Genomic DNA, 18,543 nt, shown 5'->3' with positions numbered 1-18,543 from the left:
GCTGCCGAGCAGAGGTGGGATGTGCAGAGTCCCCAGCACGCTGTATAAGCGGGGCCAAAGCCTTAAGGAAGGCTCACAGCACGTGTAGTGTCTGCGGTACCTGTTGTTTCAACCCCTCAGAGGGCAGCGATGTTACAAACATTTCACGTGGCCGATTCGGATTTTAATCCTGAGGCCCCGCTGGTGACAGCGACGAACAAAGGAGGAGGGAGAGGAAGTGCAGGAAGGCCAAAATTAGGCCCCGATTTGCAAAGCTGCGTGCACGTGTCGTGGTGCAAGGGCAGCTGTGGGGGCAGGATCCAGTTCAAGCTGAGGGCTCAGGTGTGTGGGGTGAGCTTCTCCTCGCAGCGCTGGCACCGGGACAGCAGATTGCAAACCCTTTTAACTCGAGCTCATTTCTCAGCGAAATGTTGGGTGTTACCTTCCTGCCAGGGAATTCTGGAGCAGAAATATCGGAGCACAGAGACTGGGAATGGATATTCTGCCGTGTTTGCACTTCTCCCCATTACCAAAACGCATCCTGCGCTAAGGAAAACTGCACTGGGAAACCTTCGCAGCTGTCAGGGCTTAAGAGCATTGCTAATTATTCTCCTGATTTAAAGTTGATACTTTTAGAGATTGTGGGGTCAAGAGCCGCTGTCGTAAAGTTTGGGTTTGTGCTGTGAGCTGGGGAAAGTTGCTTTTATGTGGCGTGAACCAACTTTTTGTGCGAGGTGCAGGAACTGCAGCGTAGATTTAACGCTTACATGCGTGTGTACACGAAAGAAAGTGACTGTGTTTGTCGGTGTACAGGCACAGAAGAGAAAGTGAATGTTTTTTAGGAAATTAACAGATTTTGAAGGGGATGTTGTACGGATTGGTACTGGGGAGGATCACTGAGGGCCCTTGGGTCCCCTAACCCCGAGGCATGAAAATGGCAGAGGGAGGCGGGGGGGGCCCGGGACGGGCTGCCCGACACCAGATAACCGCTGCTGCTCCAGCTGCGGCTGCAATAATTTATAATAAAAACCCAACCCACGCAGCCCCCGCCCTCCCCCCCAAGTTGGCCGGCCCGCAGCCAGCGGGCTTTGTTCAGCCCCCAGCAGCCCAGCCCCGAGCCCCCTGGCGGCTCTGCCCGCGGGGCAGCGCTCTCGCTTCCTCTTTTGTTCCGCTCCCTCGCGCAGGCTCCTTCTCCGCTTTTTATTTTTTTATTATTTATTTATTTTTTATTTTTTTTTTCTTTGCCAGCGCCGCCGCTCCACGTGGACTCGGCTCGGGCAGCGAGGCCTCCCTCAGGAGCCCTCAGCACCCCGCCGGCCGAGCCCTGCGCAGGAAAAGTTGGCGCTGCCCCACCTCGGGGCGCTGCCCCGGCCCCTCACGGGGCTTCTCGCCGCCCCCCGGCCGCTCTGACGGGAGGGGAGCGCTCAGCACCCCCCCCACCCCTCACACCGCCCGCCCGCCCAGTGCCCCTCAGCCGCGGGCAACGGACGCTTTGTGCCCGCTCCCATTCAAACCGCGCAGTAACCTTCCGCCGCGGGAGGGGGGGGGGTAGGGTGAAAAGTAGTCCCTCGCCACCCTCCCTCCCGGGGCTGAGCTCGCGGCGGGGCCGGGAACGGGAGCGGCGGAGCCCCCTCCGCACCCCCCCGGCGAGAGGGGTGGGGGACGAGGAGCGCGAAGGGGCAGAGCCCCGCCAGCCCTCGCCCTCCTCCTCCTCCACGGCGCTCCGCCTCCCCTCACTCCTCCCCGACGGAAGCTCGGGGCGGCCGAGCCGGCCGGGAGACTGACGTGAGGCAGCAGCCAATGGGAGCGCGTCCCTCCCTCCCAAAACGCCGCCTGGACCAATGGCAGCGCGGAGGGGGCGGGGCCGGGCCGCGGGCCGAGCGGCGCAGCTCGAGCCGGGTCCCGGCGCAGGGGCTGGGGATGAGCCGCGAAGTTGGGGCAGCGCCGGGGGATGCAGCAGCGGCAGCGGCGCCGCCCGCCCCGGCCCCAGCCCCCGCCCGCCCGCCCCGCCCGCACCTCAGCGGCGCCTCCGCGCCTCCCTCCCGCCCCCCTCAGCCCGCCCCCGCCCCCCCGCTCCCGGCTCAGTTTTTAAACTCGGCTCCCCCCCTCCCCTAAATGCCAGCCATGATCGAGAAGGGCCCGGAGGTGGCGGGGAAGCGGCGGGGCAGGGCGAACAACCCCGCGGCTGGTGGTGGGGCTGGTGGCGGCGGTGCAGGAGGAGGAGGAGGAGGAGGAGGGGGGGGCGGTAATAACGGGAATAACAAAAGTTTGGCCGCCGCCCCCAACGGCAACAGCAGCAGCAACTCGTGGGAGGAGGGCAGCTCGGGCTCGTCCAGCGATGAGGAGCACGGTGAGGCCGTTTGGGGGGGGGCTGTGGGGTTTTGGGGGTTTTTGGGGTTTTTTGGGGGGGCTGTGGGGGTGTCCCCCACCCCCCCTATAACGCCTTTCCCTCTGCCTCCCTCCGCAGCCGGCGGCGGGATGAGGGTCGGGCCGCAGTACCAGGCGGTGGTCCCCGACTTCGACCCCGGTGAGTCTCGGGGGGGGGTTGGGGGGACACACACAGGGCTCTGCTTCCCCCGCTAATTACTAATTAACGCCCTCCCCGTGCTAACGGTGCCCCCCGGGGGCTCGCAGCCCCCTTAGGGCCAGCCCGAGCCCCTCGGCCCTTTCCCCCTTCCTTTTCCCCCCCCCCCCCCCCGGAACCAGCCCTAGCACGGTGCATAAAGAAGTCTCGCTGCCTTCCAGAGGGCGCTTTGCAGGGAGGAACAGGGAAGCTGTGGGGCGAGAGGAGGCAGGAGATGGCAGTTGGCTCCTTTCTTTTTTTATTATTTTTTATCCCACCTTTTTTTTTTTTTTTTTTTTCCCCCCTCTTTCCTTCTCCTCCTCTGTTTGTGGGCTCAGCCACACGGGTGGGACTGGGGACGATCAAGTTGTCTAAATGCCTTTTTTTTTTTTTTTTTAACCTATTTCAAAATGCCTCGAGTCTCTCTTTCTTTATTTCTTTTCCCTTTTTCTTTTTTTTTTCCTCTCTTTCCCCTCTTTTTCCCTCTCCCAGGAGCCGTTCGGCTTCCCCCCAGAATATTTCACATTCCAGCTCTTCTGCTGCAGCTCTTTGTAAGCTAATTTAAAGTGGTAGGGGAGCAAATTTGGAGCAAACAAAGGAATTGTGGCCGCACTGAAAGGCAGGTGCTCGAAGCACCGTGCTGTTGGTGTATCTCCGGGTATATCTGGGCGCATAAAGGCAGGCTGCTGACCTCCTTAGTTGGAAATGTAAGCGAATTTTTTTGCATTGTTCCTTTGTAGCTGTAGGTTAAGGCTAGCGACAGCCCTCCTCCTATCTGGAGATCTCGGCGTGTGGAGTTGTCTCTTGCCTAGTCCAAACTTAATTGAATTCTCTCTTCCTCTCTCTTAAAACAAAAAGACTGATTTGGAGAGCCTCGCTGGCTCCTTATCGCATAACCCCGGCAGGAACTATTGTGTGGATTCAGGAGAAATGTTCCTCCCGGATCGTCCTCGTGCTGCATCCTAATACCGTGGGTGCCTCTTTATTATTTAACATACGTGGTTTTTTTTTTTTTTTTTTAACTGTTACGGTCCCAGGAGGCAAACAGGATTTTTTTTTTTCCCTGAACTTTGATGTTGCATTTATTCACCAAATGGTTCCCCCCCCCCCCCAGCACGTTCTTCACAAAACACGATGCAAGGTCTTGGCACATGGCAGCTCCATTTCTTGGTGGACCAGGAGGAGGAGGAGGGGAGGAGGAGAAGCGTGGGGGAGCTCGTTTGTAGTTGAGAGCAGTTGACACGGTTTCTCGATCTGTAGGTCAAACGCAACGTGCCCGTAACACGGCGCGCATCGTGCTGGCTCTTAGCCAGGTATCACGACAATACCGGGGCTTTTCAGCCCCCCCCTTGTTAAATCCCACTCTTTTGTGCCATTCGTTTCTCTAACATAATGGATGGGGGGGGCTACAGCGTGCTCCTTCCTCTCTATTATGTGCTGGGTTATACATTGTTCTGGTTTTAACTTCTAGATGTGCCGTGACCTATGCAAAGGTTATTTCTTCCTTCGCTACGTGTAGTGAAAGGGCGGGGGAAGTGTGTGATGTGGAGAAACATTTTTTTTTTTTTTTTTTTTCCTGAGTAATATCTATCCTAAGACAGCTCCAGCAGACTGCACGGTGAGATAGAAAGCCTGTTAGTAGGTTCACTCGAAGTAACCGATCGGTTTTCTGATGACCCCAGTGGGAATTGGGTCTGGTCTTTGTGTGTGTCCCTTGAAAATTGTCTTTTTTAAAAGTATACTTTTCAGTTAGCGAGTTCATGGTGAACTTTTTTCTGCTCGTGTTGCTTTCCAGGCCTGTGGAATTACCTAGGAATAATGTTGCAGTGTGACATTGCTCCCCAAATTCAGCCCTAAAGTTAAATAGCAATGGTGTCTATCTGGTGTGCCCCTTTACTCTCTGCTTTTAGGAACAAAAACCCTAAATAACTGCCATAGGCTGTGCTGAGACCTTTTCAATGAAACTGTTAAATTGTTTCATCCCGCTGGTAATTTCAAAGTGAAATTGATGGAGCAGTGTTACTGCAGGGTGCAGATGCTGTGTCTAGGTCCCAGTAGAAATTTTAGGGATTGTTTGACCAAAGGATCCTAAAGCTTGAAGGTTATTTGGTGTGGAGTCCGGGAGGCTTTCACCTTGAGATTAGCTGGCTGATAAAATGCAGAGGGCTCGTGCTGCTCGAGCTGTGTTTCAGGTGAAATATGGCACAGGCTAGGCCTTGTATGTTGTGTTGTTTTTTTTTTTTTTTTTTAAACTTAATGTTCAATTATAACTCCGGTTTGGCTGAGGTATATTTGTAATTGCTGACTCTTACATCAGCATTCTTACGTGGGTGTTCCTCCGTCCCCATACATGAGGGCAGAGAGAGCATTTAATTTTCTTTCACTCCTGAGCCACGAGCGAGCTGTAGCAAAGAGCAAGGAAAGGAGGGAAGCTTTCCTCAAATCCATGTTCCTGAGGCCAGGGGAGCAGGGAGAGGCAGGGTGGGATGCCAGTTTGGGCTTCACAAGCGTACAAGCCAGAGAAGAGCACAAAAGCAGTGGCCAGAAGGGCCTGGCAGCGGGCAGAGCTTCCTCAGCTCCCACCGAGGTGTGCGGGGGGACGGGATGGGGCTGGTGGGAGTGCGGAGGAGGCTGGGGAAGACGATCAAGGGTTGTGTTTCTGTTGGGCCTAATTCATAAAGCCTGCAAATGACAAGTTGCAGTTATGGAGTGAAGTATCTCGGGGCAAGTTTCTGATACCCTTTGTGGCCAAACCCCGCTGTGGGGCGATTCCTTGGGGCTCCCCCAGCGAACCCCTCGTGGTGGCAGGGCCGGAGCTGGCACCGATCCCTGCTGCGGTTGGTGTGGCTGCCTCGCTGCTCTCCTGTCCCGATCCCCCTGTGTTCATCCCACTTCTGCTCTCCCAAACACAGTCACCCCTCTGTCATCGGTGCAGGACTCACACCCCTGTTACTCGCGGTGTGGTCAGAGCAGTCGTACACTGAAGATGGGGCTCGTGCAGAGGCAGCGCTGTTATTTGACAAGCAGCTTTCACTGGGGAGGAGGCCAGGCGAACTTTGGGACTGAAAACCCTACTCCAGAGCTTGCTACAATCAGTCAAACTTGCTCTTGAGCTGTGTTTCACTGCCTGGACTTGATTTCTCAAACACAAGGTGAATGTTTGCGATCTCCTCTCCCGTGCCTTCATCTCGTTAGAGCTGAGAGTCGGGTGCTGGGCTGCCACCTGCCTGTCCTGGGCTCTTGTCACCAGGTCGGCCATCCACACTAGTTCTCTGAGACGCTGGAGGTTTTGAGGAACTGCAAACTATTATGGTTCTTTTAATCCATACAAATGAAACCCACATGTCCTGTTAATGGAAAAACTCAGTGGCAGGAAACGTTGCATATCCTAAAGCTAAATAAAAAAATCTTTCATATGGGGAAGCGCTGGTATTGTGCTTGACCGTTTTACTTGTTGCTTATTAATTTATGCTCCCTTAGTGCTGGGATATTGAAAACGGGAGGAATGAAGCATTAGTGAGCGCTCTCACGCAGTCAGTGAATTCAAATAAAGATTAAAGCATCTGTAATTGTGAGGAGTGTGCCTTCCCTCCCCGAAGGAAGCGATCTGTCCCAAACTGTGGCATGCACTGGAAGGCAGATCAGCGCTGCTTTCTCCATCGCAGCACTCCAGCTGCACGTTCCCTCCTGCCCCGTGATGGCGGTTAAAGTACAAGTCTCCTCCTGTACCTTTGGATATTGTTTGTGTCAGTTATCTTTGGAAAGCAGCTTCTGGGGCTCTTTCCAGTGGAAACACGACCAAAAGCGAGTTTCGCTTCAATGGTGTCCAGTTGTAGAGAGCCAAAGTTGAGCTGTGTGTGAGCTGACAGATGTCAGCGACTCGTTTGCAATGCTGATCTTGTCCCAGTTTTTTATTAGTTGCCCTGTAACAGCCACAGTAAAAATGGTGGGAGGCGAGGCAGTGCTCTGTAGCGCTTCCAGCCCTAGGAGCACAAAAGCCGACTGGAAGGTGCTCGCTGCCAGAACATCACCGCCATCCTTCAGGATCTTGTTCTCTCCCTCCGTCGTTAGCCCTGCTCGGTGTGCTCCCTGATATTTCCTGCCTTTCTTTCGTGGCCAAGCCCGTGGTGGTGTCTCAGCCTTGCCAAAAATGGAAGGGGAAAAAGAAAAAACAGGCCTCCAAACAAAAAAGGCACCTTTTCCATGTGGTCAGAAGCTGTCTGTAGTTGCCTGAGAAGGGCAGAGAAGCTCCCTGCTGCCTCTGTAAGGCCTGGGGGGGAGGTGAGGGCTTTGCCTTGTGCCATGGGGGGAGATGCCCGGGGGAAGCTGGGCTGTGCACATCCGTACAGCCGTGGCTGTGAAAATGTGCCCACCCTCTGCTTGGGATCAAAGGTATGTAATGGACCAGCCCTGGTGATGCCCTTGGAATAGCCGTGTTTCTTTGCTGGTCCTAAAGGCCAGATCTCCTTAGGTTGTGCCACCTTCAGCTACTTCTGGGGGTTCTCCAGGAAGGTGCAGCTGAGTGAGTGGTGTCTGCAGGATCACCGATTGACCCACACCATGGGGACGGCAACTCCTTAACAAGGGGTTGTTGAAAGGCCCCTTACCACTTGCGCTTGGCAAGCCCGTCTCCCAGCCAGCTTGTTCTGTGTCTCTGTTTGCAAACAGGACTGTTAGCCCTGCTCCTAACAGTCTTGGTAGTTTGCAAATAGTCTGAGCGCCCGGTGACTGCGAGAGAAAATGGTGTTTAGATAAGCGGGCTCATCTGAACGAGAAGCAGGAAAAAAGTGTTCTCTTCAAGTGAGACCTTGGGATCTCCACCTGAGCAAGTGGAAAAGTCACAGCCCAGCTGCTGCAACTGGAAATACTGGTATCCTGCTATCCTGGAGGGCTGTCTCATTTCCTCAAATGGCCCTGCCTGAAACACGGCGGGCAGGAGCTCCCTTAGTGCAGCAGCGTGTTTGGGAACGAAGGAAGAGTAATGAGGATGTTTGATCTAATCAGAAATACCAAACCCTAATGTACTAATGCCCGATGTGTTTGGGCTGACAGAGGCCGCAGAGTTGCTTTATGAAGCCTGTTGTGTCTTGGCCCTTTCACTGTTGTCTGCAGGGACTCGCTGTGTCCCCAGCAGGAGTGTTGTGCCTCTTGGGGGCTGGGTGCGTGCTTGGGAATGAGGTGTGGGGCTTTGGGGGAGAGGGAGTGGGGAAAAAGGCACTGTCAGTCCTAGGGAATGTGCTTAGGGTATGGCCCGTGTGGAGAAAAGCGGGCACGTGAAGCCCTGAAGTAGGAAACTTAGGAAACTGTTTTTTTTTTTTTTTTTGTTCTTAAATTCAGCCTGGAGACAAAGGAGGAGAAGAGAGCCCAAGTTGGGGAGTTTATTACCCGTATCCCTGGCACCCTGGCAGGAGCGCAGCTGCAGGCTTGGTGCTGTACCTCTTACCCCTGAGCTGCTTGTCTGTTTTTCAGCCTGCGTGGCTCTGTGATTTGCTTTCACCCGGTCCTTGCTCGTCCTATGGAAGGGCTGCAGAGGCTGCTGGTGCCACGCAGAGCTCCCGCTCCACCTTCTTCCAAGCCGTGCCTTTGGAGCTTTCTTGTCATTCCAACAGGGCGAGAAGATCCTTCTCAAACCTGAGTGCTGTAGTAAACAAACAAGCCTCTGGTGCAGCCAAAGCCTGTGGCTTCCTTCCCTGCCTGGCACACGCAGTGTTTGTGTGTGGAGGTAATAGCTGTCTCCTGCACTGACAGATGTAGGGATGGCTGGGCTGGAATTAATGCTAGGTAGAGGGAACGCTTTGTTCTTCATAGCTGGTTCCCGCTGCTTAATGAGTTGCTCTTAAAACTCTTGTTTTCAGCCCTAGTTAGTTCTGTGACTTGGCCAAGCGAAGGCTTAGAGCTCCCTGTGATTAGTCATTATAATTAGCTCGGAAATCTTTGCCTCTCTGATCAAGGTGCACTGTATAATGCGGCTTACAGTGGGCTCTAGTCCTGCCACATACCTTCAGCATGCTATAAATTGCAATGCTTTGTTGGACGTCCACGTCTATTTATTTAATTGTATTGTAATGTTAAAAAACATCTGTAATAGGAGCTGTAGGAGGTAAATGTGAGCGATGTCTCCTCAGAAACTTGGTGGTTTGTGCTGGTGTCCCCTAACTTCAGGTACAATTTCTGGTGGTGTGGCAAAGACTGGCCTCACAAGTCGAAGGTAGGAGTGAGGCTGGATTCCTGCAGAGACTCCAGAGACTGATCAGAGACAGCTCTGAGGCAGCAGGCTCTTCCTGCTGCCTTCCTGGGAAGCCTGTACCTTTTTCTGCACCGGGTGACCTTGTCTTTTGAGGCTTTGGCATGACTGTGTGAGAGGATGAGCAACCTCTTGTTCTTAATTGTTTAAGCTCAGAAGAACAGATTGAAATTCAGTTCTTGAAAATACCAAGTTGCTTTGTAAACTAAGGATGATCTGAAATAACACTTTTAAAGTGAGCCTTAGGTTAGGCTTCTCTCTTGAAGCTTCACAAGCTCTTAACTTAGGGCTCCACGTGAAAGTTTGGCTGCTCTGTGCTTTTTGAAAGCGCAAGAGGATGCGCTGCGTGGTAGTGAAGGCAGTGAAAGTGTTCCTGCAGCATGTTCTAGAATCGGGCTGCGTTGTGCTCTTAGTGCTGTTTGTTTTGAAATGCACCAGCCTGATGCGACTGCTTTTAAGTATTGTAGGTCAAACTCGCTAAAATTGCTCCTCGTCAGGTTTTGAGGCTAAACAAGCGTGTTTACCTTCCCAAGCATCTTCAGCGATCCGGCTCCGTGCAGCAGCGAGCTCTTTGAACTTCATAAAGGAAGTATTGGTAAATGTTGCCTCTCTGGGGGGAGGAGGCTGCAGCGGTGTGATAAAATTGCAAAAATCCCCTCTCAGGCGCAAAGCTTGCTCTGTGCTTCCCCCTTCAGCCCTGGCTTTCTGCCTGCCCCTCTGGGGGCCACCAGCAGGGTTTCCCGTGTGCATGTGCGTAACCAGGTGTATTTCAAAAAAAAAAAAAAAAATGCACCCCCTCCCCATCAGAGCAGGAAAAGCCTTTGCATCCTCATAGTTATTTCAGCTTCCTTGCCACCTCCCTCATTTCTGTCCTCTTCACCTGGACGGATTTTGCAAATCAGAGTGATTTGGGAGAGCCTGCGGCTGGTAGCGTAGCTGTAATGAGAGGAGCCTGTCCGCACAGCTTCCCAGGGCTGCTGTCTGTAGGGATCTGCGATCGCCTGTCATGGCACCGTGTGCTCTTTTGGGCAGGCAGGTGGCTTATCAGATTGGGCTTTATCTCGTACAGCGCCTCTGATCTGAAAGGTGGGTATTGAAAATAATCATTGGTGTGCGTGACCTTGGATCGGTGTCCTTGTGGATGGGAAGAGCAACTTAACAAATGTGCTGTCCTGCCTTTGGCTTGGGGTCCAGAACGGCAACTGCTACACGCAGACAGGCCTGGCACAGCCATACTGCCCGGTGCCCCCGTTAGCTGCTCCGGGGAGAGGACGCCGACAGCTTTCAGCCCCATGGAGGGATCGGAGGATGGCGAGGGGCTGAGAAGAAGCGCTGCGAAGTAGGAAACAGTCTCCTCTTGAACTGGAAAGCCAGGGCTGGGAAAGTCTGCTTTATGTAACAGCATCGTTTTGGGAACAGCTCCTTGCTTACAGCTCGCAGTAAAACAGGGAGTTTTCTCTCTCCCCTCCGACTTCACCCCGCTCTGGGGTTTCAGCTCGTCCGTCTGTTCCTGGTCATGGCACCAGTTTGTGTTGGGGCAGGGCAAGGATGTCTCACTGCCCCATTTTAATTGTGTTAAGGGCTCTCTGTCCCACCTGGTAGACACCGTTTGCCAGTTGTACATCGCTCTGCACTTGTGAGAAGCTCAAAGTGTCCCATCTGTAACCCGAACCTTTCTCGTGCCAAACACCACAAATGATGCGTGGATGCCACGTGTGGGTTTACTCCCCGGGCTGACGTCCTTCTGACCGCAGCAGGAGGCCGATCTTTGTGATTTTTTGGGGTGAATAGCCAGGCAGGCGTGCCAGGTGTAGGGTTTGTACTTTTGGGGTATTGTTTTCTGCCTGGGAATCTCCAAGATGTCCCTGGCGGGACCCTGCCGCCGCTCCCTGCAGCTGCCACGCGCCACGCTCAGCAGTAGCCATGGGAACACAAGTGGGATGGCACAAGTTTAAAACTTCAACTTGTTGCTAGGCAGACCCGGCTCGGTGTGGGGATTAAGTAGGCTTAGCAGCAACAAAAAACCCCTTCTGATATTCCACCTCGTGCACGGGGGGCAGGCAGCTCGGCGCTCCCCAAATCGGGGCTCTTTGTCTTGAGGCTGGCACCAGCAAACCTGCAAGGAGGAGGGTTTGCTGACAGCAGCCACCCTGGGGGCAACCCCTCCTGCACGGCTGAGTGGTGTGCTGAGAAGAGGGAAGGGATCTGGAGTTCTCGCAGGTAGGTTTTAATCCACCCTTTCCTTAAAAAAGCAGCCTGCTGCGGAGGGAAGCAGCGTGCTGGCCCCTGCGGAGCTACTGCCCGGCTCTCGGAGTCTAAAAGCTGGAGCCCGCGTTAAAATAGATCCTGCCCAAAGTGACATACGCTCTAAACAAAGGTCATGGGCTTAAAATATCGCAAGGTCGCTTCGAAACTCTGGCTGTAAAAACTGAAAATTATGATCAAGGCAAGGGAAACACCTCCAGAGCTCACGGCGCTGCTGCAGCCCGCGCTGGCTCAGCCCTTCCAGCTCGGGCAGCCCTCTGCTAACACACCTTGGCCCAGACTGGTGCTTGGGTGCTTCCTGCTCAGAGCCCGTTCCCTGTTTGTGTGGAGGACGCCTGACGGGGGATGTACAGCAAATTGCAGGGTCCTGGAAGGAAGCAGAGAGCCAGGCTGCAGGGGGAGATGGGGCCTCGTGCGCTCCTGTAGGGTTCAGCTCCCGCGTGCCTGTGTCCCCGCAGCTGTCGGCTTCCTGCACCGCAGCAGCAAGCGGGGCTGCCCCGGCCGCTGGCTTCAATGCATCTCTTGATTTTACAAACATTTGCTGTGCCGTGGCTGTGGGTCCTGTTGGGATAAGGCCATTTATAGAGATGCTCCCAATTACCACCTGCTCTTTTTCTTCCTTAGCAGAACCCGCGCTTACCTAATTTAACCTCCCGCAGCAACTGCTTTTCGGTTGCTTCCTCCCGTTGCACCGTGCCTCGCTGCTCTGCCGTTTCCCTCTGGCCACCCCAACGCACTGCAGTCGTCCTTGCTCGTCCTTCCAGAAACCAGCTGCTTTTGGGGGGTGAAAATCGGCTGCTTGCTTTGCCCCAAATGTTTTCATAGTCAGCTCTTGTAAAAGGTTCCTTTCCTTTAACACGCCCCAGCCTTTTCTTCATTCCTAAGCTGCTGTTTGTGGTTCTCTCACTTTCCTTATAATTTGTGTACGGCTTGTAGATCCTATCTGGCCACCTCGTTGTTAACCCAGCCCTGCTCCCTACTCCAGTTTCTGCTTTGTGCTCTTTCCCCGTGCTCCCTCAGTCCCACAGAGGCACCTTCTGTGTCTGAGCTGTTTCGTTGTTCTCTGAAGCTCCCTCTTGGGCTGGAAGAAAACGGTCATGATTTTAACTTTGTTGTAATTTTCCCCAGAAGAACGGAAAATGCAGCAGGACTCCTCCCCTTAACAACGATTTTACAACCCGCCTGCCTCTCTGGATGCAGCATCCGACCGCTTTTCAAGCTTTTAAATTCTGGGGATACTTTCGCCCTTCGGGGCTCCTTTTTCAAGGCTTTTTTTTGTGTCCGAAGGGTCCGTGCCTCAGCTTCTCCCCAGGGTGCTGCTTGAGCTTGTCGGAGCAAATGTTTTCCTTGCTTTTAACCCTCACCCATCGTTTTTGTCAGTGGTTTCTCACTTCTTCTGACCTGCTGCTGCTGAGGAAGTAGCAGGCAGGGCCGGGAGCCTCCAGCAGCCCCTGTCCCAGGGCCGGGAGGTGGTGGTGCCCAAACCAGTGGGGAGGAGACAGAGGGAGGGCAGGGGAGGTCTCCTCAAGGTCTCCTCGGCTGGTGGGTAAACAACGCGAGCCTGGGGGATGTGGGTGACCCCGTCTGAGAGCAGGGGGTTGTGGCACGGGACAGGCGAGTGCTCTGTGGTGTTCCTTTAGTGACAGACCTGGTGCTGGGCACGTTTTTGGGTGTTGCTGAGCTTGGTGCAGGGGGGAGAGCACAGCTGGATCTCATCCGATGTTCCCAGTGCCCCCCCCCTCCTGGTAAGTTTTAGGCAAATATTGAGAGGCTGGCTGCTGGGAGCTGGGTGGCGGAGGGAAGATTTTTCAGAGCTGTCCTCTGGCTTTCAGCCTGAGATCTGAGTTGCTTGGCAAATCGTTCCCTTCTGTGTGTGCTGGCTCTGGGGAGCGGGGCTGCGCTCGGGGAAACTGCTGCGTTGTGCTCTAGCTCCTTCTGTGTTTCCGGTGGGTTTTTAGTCCTCGTGAGTCGGTTCTGAAGGTGTTTCTCCCTGCCACCCCACACACGAGAGGTGGTCTGGAGAGTGGATAAATGGGATCAGTTCATTTTTTTGGGGTGACTTCAGCTGAAGCTGACAGAGATCTGACACTGTCCTTACAGCACAAACAGGACAGGCACAAATCCAGCCATCCCGCCAACGTCCCCAAAACTGGCAAAGACATCTAGCTTGTAAACTCCTGTATTTGGGTGAAAAATTACGTCTTCTGTTGGAGCAGAGGCGGTTGGAGCTGGTACTGTGTGTGTGTGCAGGTAGCACAGGCGCAGCACCCGCTCTTCTCCAGGAGCAGGGGTGGGCAGTGCTGGCTCTGTCTGACAACCCGAGGCTGGTTTGAAGGAAAGGATGCACACTGAGAGGAGCTTTATAAATGTTTCAGCTGTTTAAAGCACGCGTGCAAGGAGTTACAGCAGGGAAATTGATGTCTTCTATTGCACGGCTCTTACTGTCCAGGTCTTCCATCGTTTTGGAGGATGGGGGAGAAATAAAGGCAGCGCTTCATGAACCCCTCATAAAAATATTTTGGGAGTTCATAAAAACAAATAAATAAGGTGCCAGGGGAATTAGGCTTGGCAGCAGTCCTCGTAGCTCTGAAACTTGCCGGGAAGGGGACTGTTTGATGTCGTCTTACCTTGCAAAGAGGCTGCGGGACCAGGCGCTGCTCTCCTCTTGGAACCCGAGGTCTCCAGCTCAGGAGGGTGGAATGCTGCCCTGCCTGGTATCGCTCCTGCCCCGAGCAATACCTCCCGGCAGAGTCCCTTTGTTGGAGCCTGAGACAAGGGAACTGCCGGGTGCAGTCTGCTGCTTGCAAAATGATTTCGGTGTCTGCTGGGGAAGGGGGTAGAGGTAGGAGGAGGTGTGATATGGGACCTTCGGGAAAGAGCTGGATAGGAAAAACCTTTCCAGCGCCTAGCCAGTGGCTGTATAAATAAAGGCAGCACGTTTAATTCGTGTTGCTGGAGCTTGGACAAAGCTTGGAGCAGGTGCTCGCCCAGAGCTTGCTTAAGTTGGACAGACGCCTGCTGAAATGTGTACGAAACGTGCGAACGAAAGGAAAAAGGCCACGTTTAACCTTTTCTGATGATGCGTTTTAAAAATAACTCACATTTCTAAAGCGAGAGCGGCGTTTATAACCAGGGCTTGAAAAACTGACTTGGCACTTTGGAGCCACGGTGGGAGGCACCTGCGCTGCTGCCGTGCACCCTGCAGCACGAGGGGGTGCAGTGAAACGGGGGGTGCTGCTCGCTCTGTGCTGCTGCGGGGTGCTCCCTGGGCACTGGGTCTGCCTGAGCGCTCACTGCTGCTCAGTTCTTGCTCTTCCATCAGTAGAAACAATTTGGTTTGATATCTGCGTTTTGCTGCTGCTCTGTGATCTGAGCCTCCGGAGCAGGACAGAGCGAACCTGGTTCCCTAGCTGGGTTTTGCCCCCGTAGGGCTGTGGCACGCAGTCGAGGCACCGGAGCTGCCTTCAGCTGAAGGAAGACACTACTGCACTAATGTGCTAATTTTATACTCCAGCTTGGCAGGTTGCCTTTGTAATCAAAGGGCTGGAAATTTTTCAGTTTGAACAAAATGTTCTAAGTAGCTGTTCTCTGGGTGGAAATGGGTTTGATACGGGATGCTGCCTTCGGAAGAAATCCATCTTTCCGTATCTTTTGGGGCACAGTTCCTCTAACTGGAATTCTCCTTTCTGACTAAGGGAAGCTGGCGTCGAGACCTAACTGAGACTTACCCCGAGTGAAGTTCCTTGAGCTGAGTTATATCTCATCAGTCCCTGCCCCTCCGATGGGGAGGGGGGTGGTTGCAGAAAGTACCTGGAAGTTTTAGGAACAACGGGTCTAATGGATTTAAATGGAATCAGTCTGTTGTGTTATTTCTTTCCTGCTTAGTTAATAACAGCCTTGGTAGAGAGCATGGTGAGAACACAAAAGCTTGTTCTAAGTGTTTGGTGTGCTCTGTCCTGGTGAGTTGTCCAGTACCTGGCACGTGGGGAATTATGCAGCCGGAGTAAGTGTCTGCTTCTCATCAACAGTGTCAAAGTAATTAAAAACGTCTTTTGATTCCTTGGGGGTTTTGCCCTTTGTTTTAGAGAATCAATGAGCATTGACTAGGGAACATATGCAGCCAGGCTGAACTTTTTCACAAGCAAAATGTCCACGAGTGCAGAACAATCACAGAGCAATCACGTTTTTAAAGTGGTTTGAAATGAAATGTTAACTCAAAGGCCATGTTATGTTACTAGAAAGCTTAAAACAAATGGCAGAATTGCTTCCAGGCTGTATGAAACTTTGGTCCTTCTGTTGCCTTTCTTTAAAGCAGCTCCCAGTGTTCTGAATCTATGTAGAATTTTAAATGCACTATCTTTTAATAAGCCCAAAATTTCAACTTCTGTGAGACTATAACGAGAGCTGGCTGCTAAACTTTGCTGCTTTGAGTTTAAGATGAAACAAAACTCTGTGTGCCATATGTTAAAAGGACAAGCAGATTTGACAACAAGAATGTGTTTTATCTGCTTGCGTTCTGGCAAGGCTCTGTAGGCTCGGAGGGCAACTGGAAGGAGGGAGGAATCCGTGAAGGTACAGGAAGGACGTGCGAGGTCAGCGGAGCTGGAAGCTGTGTCTTGGGAGGGGGCAAGAGGAAGAGAACCAGCAAAGAAGGGCTGAAAAGATTAAAAAATAACAATAATCATGCTCTCAATGTCCTCTTCAAAAGGTATTTGGTGGTTTTTCTTCTTGTCTTATCGTTTGATGGAATAAATATGTAGTTGCCAGCTCAGGTGAATCAAACGTAACCTTCCTGCACTTGGGGGAAAAAGTGGTCCTGAGATGAGCTCCTGAGATCGGCATGGCCATGCCAAGCTGAGCTGCCCCTGCTGTCTACAGCAGCTCTTCTCCCCTGTGCCAGGGGTTAGGTGCGTGCCTGGGGACTGCCCTGCTCATCTGGGCAGCTCACTGGGTGGTAGAGAGCCAGGAGGAGCCTGTCCTGCAGGGGAGCAGAGCTGTGGCTTCCTCTGCCTGTGTGCCTTCTGTAGGGCTGCAGCTCCTCAGGCCTGGAAGCCGAAACTCTTCTTGCAGCAGCTTCTCTTCTGCCTTGCCCAAGGGCAGCTTGTGGGAAGTCCTCAGCTGCGATTTCCTGTGGCCATCAGCCAAGTGGGACGGCCTCGCTGCTGCTTGGGTTGGCGGAGCACGGTCAGCATGGAGCTAACACTGGCTTGCAGCAAAGGTGGGGGGATTGTTTGGAAGCCAGGCAGCCTAAATTCACCTGAGTTGATCTCCACAGGGCTTGTCACTTCTGCTCGGGAGGGTTGAACAGCACGGGTCCTATTCTTCCATCTCTGCTTTTGTCCAGAGGAGTTCTTGGCCAAATATCTCTTTGGCTTTCTGGGTCCTTAGGGCTTTCTCTCTTCCCACCCCTCACCTCCCGTCTCTCCAGACTCCTGCCTGTCCATACTTTGCAGCTGACACTCGATTTGGCCAGCCATGCCCAGGAGGCTCCTTGTTAAGAGCAGGCACTTTGTGCTGGCATGTTGTGAGGCACCAGATCCCTGTCCTCCTTGGAGCACGGTACAGTTGCAGCCTGTTACTTCCCAGATGCATCCAGGTCACACAGCGGTAGGGTGACAAAGATCTGGTTGTCAAAGCAGCTGTTGAAGTGGCTGTTTAGCTAAAATTGTAGGGAACCATCTCCGTGCAACTGCAGTTGAGAGGAGTAGGAGTGCCGGCTCCCTTTGCAGCGTCTGACTAAAGGGCAGTGATGGGGGAGAGCTCGTGGGATGCTGGAGTTTCACGCTGGTGGCTGAAGGGCTCAGGGGCACGTGTGAGCGCTGGAGGTGGCTTGTGAAGGTGGTTGATGGGTTCCTTTTGTTGCACAGAGATGTAATAAGGGGAGAAGGTGGGACGTTGGGTGTTCTGGGGAATCATTTGCTTCTCAGTTGGTTGAGGCCTTGGACTATAAGAACATAAATTTATATTGGGATTAGGGAAAATGGACTCTAACCTGCAGCGTTGATGGCTTTTGGTGCTTCCCTCCTCATCGGGGCACTTGAGATGTTTCTGTGCCACGGGGAAGGAAGCCAGTGGTTGTGTTTAGGGCAGGTCTTAGGGCAGGCCCAGTTAATCCAGGCACTAAGATGAGCAATTAGCACCTCAGCTCTGCACGTGTGTTCTCCAGAGCTAAGCCTTGATGGAGTTCTTGTGGTTCTCACTCTGTTAGCCCCCAGCTGGGTCACCTCTTTAAGGCTTTGCACAGTGAGTATGGACTTAAATGAATGAGAAACCAGTTGAGAGATGAACCTGCTTGATATGCAGGGGTGGTGGGGTTTCTTTCCGCTGTGGTCCTTGTTCTGAAAAAGCACCTTCCACTTGATTTTTTTTTTTTTTCCATGCAGGGTTAAAAGCAAGGCTTTTAGTAAGGGCAGGTGAGCGTGGGTTTGGTTGCTTTGCCCTGTGGCGAAGCTCGCTGCCATCTGAAAGTAAAGGGGGAGAGGAGAAAACTCTACAAAGGGCCTGGTTTCACTAAGCAAAGTCACCTAAAATCCTGACATGTGAGAATCGTTTCCACTTGGCAGAGACGGTGACAGGTGTTTCACCATGGGAAACTCATTACTTGACTTCCAGCATGACCTTGGGCAGAAAGCTGAACCTCTCAGTTTGCTCTGCTTTATGTGGAAGCTGGCTGTGCTGTGCAGCACGGGGGCAGACGGAGTGGAGAAGCATGTGCCTGTCTAGCAGCGTTTTAGAGGAAACCAGCTAATGCTTTACGAGGCGGGGCCGGAATCCCCACTGTCTAATTTGGTGACGAGGACGCTGGGGGAGAGGAGACAGCGGAGTTTGTGGTCTGCCTCGTTAACGGAATTGATGTGCCTGAAGTCTGCTCTGACCACAGTGGGTTCATTCATGCTCTGAAGGTAAAACGGGGAGAATTTTTCCATTGTCATCTGTCTCGCGTAAGGCAGGAGTGTTTCTGGCTGAAGGATAACGAAGGAGCATTAGCTATTCCGCTGTGAATTCCTGCTGGAGGCAGCGTGCTGGAGCTGCACTGCAAGGCGAAGCAGGTGCAGCTGGTGCTTGGCTCGCCTGGCATCGCAGGGAGGAGCCTGCACGAGGGGAGCGGGGAAGGCAGAGATGTCTTTAGCAGGAGCTAGATTTGCACTTGTCCCTCTCAGGCTGCTTGGAAGGAAGCAAAATAGCAATATATAGCAGATAAATGTGTGTTAGGGTCAGGCTGTGTCGTGCCGGACCTGTGCTGAGCCTTACCAACAGCGTTGACACGTCTTAGAGCTGAATCCCATCCCTCTGCTTGTAACAGAGCGATGGGGGACTGGAAAGCTTCCTAGTGCTCCTCGTGGAAGGGCACATTGCTCCAGGCTACCTCAGCTCCTGGTTGATGGTGCTGCCGTGCTGCTTGCTCACGCACCAGAAGCTGTTCCCTGGGGATCGCTGAGGTAAGGAAGTCCTCTGCTCTGCGCCTGCTTCGTCCCGTGCTTCTGGAACGATG

General features: G+C 53.2%; 1 protein-coding gene across 1 annotated transcript in view; it reads left to right on the top strand.

The window, feature by feature from the left end:
• The first annotated feature begins 1,960 nt into the window (after positions 1 to 1,960).
• RCOR1 (REST corepressor 1) overlaps positions 1,961 to 18,543 on the top strand; it is an 80,684-nt gene continuing 64,101 nt past the window's right edge. Inside the window, exons 1-2 of the mRNA XM_038179450.2 lie at positions 1,961 to 2,329; positions 2,447 to 2,506. Of these exons, the coding sequence (XP_038035378.2) occupies positions 2,095 to 2,329; positions 2,447 to 2,506 (295 nt within the window). The 5' untranslated portion in view covers positions 1,961 to 2,094. The remainder of the gene's footprint in view (positions 2,330 to 2,446; positions 2,507 to 18,543) is intronic.

This window comes from Anas platyrhynchos, chromosome 5 (genome assembly GCF_047663525.1).
Source record: "Anas platyrhynchos isolate ZD024472 breed Pekin duck chromosome 5, IASCAAS_PekinDuck_T2T, whole genome shotgun sequence".
Lineage (NCBI taxonomy): Eukaryota > Metazoa > Chordata > Aves > Anseriformes > Anatidae > Anas > Anas platyrhynchos.
This window is presented reverse-complemented; position numbering and strand designations above follow the sequence as displayed.